The sequence below is a fragment of the Arachis ipaensis genome, chromosome B3, assembly GCF_059453495.1.
Source record: "Arachis ipaensis isolate K30076 ecotype BB chromosome B3, ASM5945349v1, whole genome shotgun sequence".
NCBI lineage: Eukaryota > Viridiplantae > Streptophyta > Magnoliopsida > Fabales > Fabaceae > Arachis > Arachis ipaensis.
The window spans coordinates 14,891,225-14,897,472 of record NC_142438.1 but is presented as its reverse complement, the minus strand read 5'-3'; the positions used below and the strand labels follow the sequence as shown (position 1 = coordinate 14,897,472).

The 6,248-nt window shown below is 29.2% G+C and overlaps 1 protein-coding gene across 3 annotated transcripts; it reads left to right on the top strand.

Annotated features, from left to right (window-relative positions):
* The first annotated feature begins 1,980 nt into the window (after positions 1-1,980).
* On the top strand, positions 1,981-5,160 carry LOC107632567 (Galactosyltransferase family protein). 3 transcript variants are annotated; one of them, XM_088509251.1, is made up of 8 exons: positions 1,981-2,110; positions 2,156-2,178; positions 2,346-2,410; positions 2,754-3,199; positions 3,286-3,373; positions 3,651-3,776; positions 4,741-4,850; positions 5,012-5,160. In XM_088509251.1, the coding sequence occupies exons 1-8, from the start codon at positions 1,981-1,983 to the stop codon at positions 5,158-5,160; spliced, it is 1,137 nt and encodes a 378-aa protein (XP_088365377.1). The 3 variants fall into 3 exon arrangements, with proteins under 3 accessions (XP_088365377.1, XP_020973912.2, XP_088365376.1); XM_021118253.2 differs by having other exon boundaries at positions 1,981-2,178; XM_088509250.1 differs by having other exon boundaries at positions 1,981-2,178; positions 4,741-4,869; positions 5,010-5,160.
* Positions 5,161-6,248: the final 1,088 nt, after the last annotated feature.

The window sequence follows — 6,248 nt, the reverse complement described above, 5'->3', positions numbered from 1 at the left end:
AGTAGCGATTTCCATAGATATGTGAAACAATGCATTTGTGTCTTTGTTTTGAAAATAATGCATTTGCGTAATTTTAAAGGTGAAACAATTTATTTAAATTGCCCTCAATTTTATTGGTTGATAAGTATTTTTTTTGACAGATTATTTATAACTAATTCTATCATTTATGAAAACAACCACTTTTTTTTCCATAATATAAAGAGTTTATAACTAATTCTATCATTTATGAAAACAATCACTTTTTTTTTCATAATATAAAGAGTTTATGTAAGATAAATGTTTAAAAAATGGATTTTATTTAACCATTCAATAGTATATTATTGTCATTAGACAAAATATCACTAATTTAAAAAATCATTTAAATATATACCTATATATATATATATATACATGAATCAATGTAAAACTAAGAGTACAACAAAATGGAACTCATTTCTAGAATTCCAGTCACTCTTAGCGTGTGAGCTATCAACTTGTTACCTTATACCAACCAATAATTAGTTACTAATCAATTCATTTTGGATTAATTAATTGTAGTTAATTGCTTGCTGCTCTTCTCTAGCACTTATTAATAACTTAATATATACGAGCAATATGCTATCACATCTTATAGGGGGAAGCCTACAGTTTTTTCTCCTTAAAATAGTATGTTGGGCATGATTTAGGTTAGGAATTTTTTTAACCTAGGAATTTAAACATGAAAAGTCAACTCAAAAGAATCTAAGCATTGTGAATTATATGCTGGTTAGAATGTTGCCATCAAACCCTAAAATACCTTTAATATTGATGATGAATGGTAGAAATTACATATAGTGGCATATATAGTCTTCACTTTCAAACGCAACGGTAAGAGCTTAGTGGACACGTGATAGGTGCAAGCAAGAGAGATTGCCCACACAAAATCACAAACTAAAGAGGAATGAATGAAGCTCTTTTCTTGCTAATAGCTGTTTTTTGTTGCATCATGGAAACCACATGATCAAACTGCCACTATCCTACATATCAAAACACGCCATATAACACTAAAAAGGTTACTACCTACATTGGTAGAAATTAATTTCTTAATTTTCTAATTATTATTATTATTATTTTTGTATCTTAAGAACTTTCAGTCAAAGTAATTAACATCTTTCAATCATCAAAACCACAACATCTATTCAGGTAATTGGATATCCTATCTAGTCTAATCATTTTCAAATATTTGTTATTTATTTCATTCATATGCTTTCTATATTTTTGACATAATTCAATCCTCTACATGTAAATTGTTGAATGTATATTCATAAAACTGACCGACTCAAAGCTCAGAAGTGATTGATCCAAAGCTTAATTTTTCAATCTACTGAAGCATTTACCCGCAATAATTAATTAAGAAATCAACTATTTTATTTGAAACTGTACTTTAATTTCGTAGATGTGGCTGTCCATAGCTTTCCCTTAATACCTTCCGATTCATAGCATTAAAATTATCACCCTTTATTTTTGTCGAACTGTTATAAAGCAAGAAGATAAGCCATACATTCTACCTCACGCACACTTTACCTTTTCACTTTTCTAATATAAACATCCCACACAATATCACATGATATGTTCAAACCCCTCTATTATTTGGTGATAGCCAGAAAATTTACCTATGTCAAACAAGTAATACATCTACACACGAAATATTAAAAAAGATCATAAAATTTTTGCTTATAATGTATGTGTATGGTAAATCACATCGTTTATAGATCTTATTCATTTACTTTATTCCTGCGACCTAACATAGAGTAACAAGTATTTGCCCATGCTTAACTGCTTGAGACCTACAGTAGTATCATCATCTTTATTTATTATTTAATTCACCTATATAAAGAGTCATTTAATTTTATTTATGTACTAATAATAACTGTTATTTTTTTCCCTATGAAGATCGTTCCCACATTAGTGCAAAAGTTCATAGAAGTGTTGTTGTGGGCAAGGCAAGTTGTTAGTAGAAAGATGAGGGGGAAACCAGCTTCAGGAAAGGCCATATTTGTTTTATGCATTGCATGCTTCCTTGCTGGAACACTCTTCACTGGTCAAATGTGGACTCGTCCCTCTAACACTGACAATAATAACAATAATAATAATAATAATAATAATAATAATAATAATTTGCTGCCTCTTCCCAAACCTCGTGACTGTGACCATAAACGAGTAAGTGTATCACATCAATAACTTGCCCTATTTTAAAAATCCATGTTTATCGAAGGTTATTAAGTGTTTTAGAAATATTGATGTTTCAATCATTTTAGTAAGTAATCTTTATTATAAAATTACTGAAATGTATGACAATAATTCTTTTACATCCAATTTTCGAGCAGAAGTTGATTGAAGGCAGAGCTGGTGATGTAATGGAGGAAGTGTCAAAGACCCATCAAGCTATCAAGTGAGTAAAACATATGCATATAAATCATGAGTTATCATAAACATGTACATTATATGTGTTTTTTTCTCGAGTTTTAGGGTAATATTAGAGGGATAATAATTTAAAATTAATTTATTTAAATTAGTATTTATAATTATACATTATTATTTTTAATATTAATCATTTATGTTGATAATAATTCTTTTAAGGTAGCTACTTTTATAATAATAACAGAAAATTATTATAAAAATAATACACGTATATTAAAATCAGTTACTAAAATCAATCATTATATATTGTTTAATTGGTACGAAGAATCTTGTTTTAATTAATAATGGAAGGAATAATTTTGGTGCGTGTATAGGTCGCTGGACAAGGCAGTTTCAACGTTGGAAATGGAGCTGACAGCAGCTCGGAGAAGTGAAAATAGTGGGGAGCAGTTGAAGAGGCAAGAGGGTGGTTTACAGAAAGCTTTTGTGGTGATTGGAATCAACACAGCGTTCAGCAGCAAAAAGAGAAGAGAGTCGATACGGGAAACATGGTTACCGAAAGGAAGCGAGCTTAAGGAACTGGAGAAAGAGAAGGGGATTGTTGTGAGGTTCATGATAGGCCACAGCACCACTGCAGGTGGCATTCTCGATAAAGCAATTGACGCAGAAGAGGCTCAACACAATGATTTCTTGAGGCTCGACCATGTTGAGGGCTACCATGAGCTTTCTACCAAGACTCGCCTCTTTTTCTCCACTGTTGTTTCTTTGTGGGATGCTGATTTCTATGTCAAGGTTGATGATGACATCCATTTAAATCTTGGTACGTTTCCATGCATCTTAATTATTCATTAATAATCTAACTCTATTATTATTCTCATCATTCTACTCTCTAATTTGTTAATGCAGGCATGCTAGTGAGTACCCTTGCTAAGTACAGATCAAGACCTAGGGTTTATATTGGCTGCATGAAATCCGGTCCAGTTCTATATCAAAAGTAAGGTTAATATGTTAATACTCAATTAGTCCTTCAAATGTCTCCCCGTTGATTCTTAAAAGATAGTAAATCTGAATAGTACTTCTTTAGTAGAAGAATCAATTAGATTTATTATTGTATTTTGAAACATTTGATTTCTTTTAGGGTCAAATTGATAAGCACTTGATCTTTTAGAAACCATTTTTATTATTAATCCTATTATTATACATTATATTATATTTTATTAATGTGAAATAAATAATTAAGCTGGTTTAAATGAAACTTGGTGTGGGTGCAGAGGGGTAAAGTATCATGAGGCTGAGCACTGGAAGTTTGGAGAAGAAGGGAACAAGTATTTCAGGCATGCCACTGGCCAAATATATGCCATCTCCAAGGATCTTGCTACATATATCTCCATCAACTGGTGATTTCTTCCTTGTCCTTTCCCAAATTTCACCCATTTAATTCATCAGGGTAAAGTATATTTTTTGTCCCTGAAGTTTGACAAAAATTTCAAAAATACTCCTGAGTTTTATTTTGTTTCAATTTTGTCCTAAAAATTTTCGATTTGCATCAAATATACCCCGAACGGCTAATTTTTCAAAAAATTTAAGACCAATTCAACAACAATTTCATAAGAACAACCCTCAACACAAGCAAATCAAGCATAGTTTTCATGCATTATTGTTAGATTGGTCTTAATTTTTTTGAAAATTTAGCCGTTAAGAGTATATTTGATGCAAATCGAAAACTTCTAAGACAAAATTGAAACAAAATAAAACTTAAGGGTATTTTTAAAATTTTTGCTAAACTTCAAGGACAAAAAATATACTTTACCTATTCATTAAAGAACTAACTATTAGCCTTAAATAATTCAAGTCCTAAATAATAATGTTACATTACTAGTAAATATTATTATTTTTTTGTCAATATTTAATAATAATAATAATTTATTCCTATATTTATAGAATATAAAAAATATATAATTTATATTTATATTTACTAAAGTTTTATACACATAAATGAATACAATTTATACTCATATTTTTTCAGAATTTACACATATTAATTAACAAAATTTATTTATTAAAGATAATTTAATATTTATATTGATCAAATAATGACAAAAATAATAAAAAATACTGGCTCCAAAAATTTCTGATCCCTTAATATAGATTAACTGATATTGACTTCCCTTTTTTTGAACATATATTTCACCAATTTAAGAATTTTATTTAATGGCAAATGGGGTTTTTTTTTTTTTTTTTTTGGACTAGATAGCAAACGTTTAACTATTTAAGAGTTTGACGTTTTGTTTGGTCATGAAATTAGGATAATTTTTTTTGGTAATTATGAAATTAGGATATTTAATGCAAATAAATTTACAGGCCCATATTACACAGATATGCAAATGAGGATGTCTCTTTAGGGTCATGGTTATTGGGCCTAGAAGTTGAACATATCGATGAACGCTCTATGTGTTGTGGGACACCTCCTGGTAAATATTTTGAATCCCCATAATTATGATATGCGCAATGCACTATTTCTTTTTTTTCTTACATTTTATACGTATATTTTTTACTCTTTGATTGTATCACTATATTTTGTAACTTTACTTCCAAATATGACAATTTATTTTTTCTTTTGAGTGTGGCACAGATTGTGATTGGAAGGCAAGGACAGGAAACGTGTGCGTGGCATCTTTTGATTGGTCTTGCAGTGGAATATGTAAATCGGTGGAGAGAATGAAAGATATACACAAAGCTTGTGGGGAAGGAGATGGAGCTGTTTGGAACGTTGACCTCTAATTCATAAATTGTTTTCAGAAACACCTTATACTTTACTGCTTTTGCATCAAGAGGAATTCAATACATTTTCCTTTCTTTCTTTCTTTTTTTTTTTTTCTTTTTTAATTTTTGAAAAAATTGTTTCCAAATTTCCTAGAGTGACAATATCTATAATAACATCCCCACTTGACAGGGGTTTTCAATCTTCGCTAGGATTTCTCCCTTCGGCAACTTTTTTTTTTTCTTTAGAGAGCTTTTAAATGTAGCTGGATTGAATAGCCAAAAAGTTTCTTGCTCGGGTATATTTTAATAAAAAGAAAAATGGTAATGTTTTATAATGTCTAGATTAGTGATATGATAAGTCATTTATAAAGGTTTAATTACGATGTTACTCTTATAGTTTCACAAAATTTTTAATTAAGTTCCTACATTATTTTTTTTTTTTAATTGGATTTCTGCACTAATTTTTTTTTCAATTAAGTCTTCTTTTGATAGTAATTGGTCTAATTGTATAGAAACCCAATTAAAAAAAATTAGTGCAGAGATCCAAATAAAAAAAAAAAGAAGAGGGACCAAATTAAAAAAAATATTTGGTGTAAAGACTCAATTAAAATAAAAAAATAAAAACTTAATTAAAAATTTTGCAAAACTATAAGACCAACAGAATAATTAAACCGTTTATAAACTCATTTATAACTCATCGTTTCATTATTATTAAATAAAGTACAAATATAGCAATAATAAAGTGATAACTTGCTATACAAACAATTGATTAAATCAAATGTGAATGGGACACCAAAATTGAGATGTAAGTAACTAAAGAAGCGATTTATTATAACAATTAGATGTTGGTTTTTTTTTCTCTTCTGTGAGATTCAATTTCAATTTTTTAGAGTGTATTTTTATACCCTAATATTTCAATCCTAATCAAATTTTTTTTGGGTCTTTTGAGAGTGTGAGAAAGTAGCCACCAAGTGAGAGAGAAGAGGGAAAATAAAATTTTTGTTTTTGTGCAAAGCAGTAAATTTCAAATGGCAGTTCCTCATTCATTCACCGTTGGATCAGCTTAAAATTTGAATTGCATGTTCCTCTCATCTTGTTCTTCATTC

What these genes read in the sequence shown, in the direction of transcription:
- LOC107632567 (XM_088509250.1), top strand. Translation starts at nt 1,981, where the DNA reads ATGAGGGGGAAACCAGCTTCAGGAAAGGCCATATTTGTTTTATGCATT. An exon ending in GTGACTGTGACCATAAACGA is followed by an intron (nt 2,179 to 2,345) that starts GTAAGTGTATCA and finishes ATTTTCGAGCAG; the next exon opens with AAGTTGATTGAAGGCAGAGC. An exon ending in GGTAAATATTTTGAATCCCC is followed by an intron (nt 4,870 to 5,009) that starts ATAATTATGATA and finishes TGAGTGTGGCAC; the next exon opens with AGATTGTGATTGGAAGGCAA.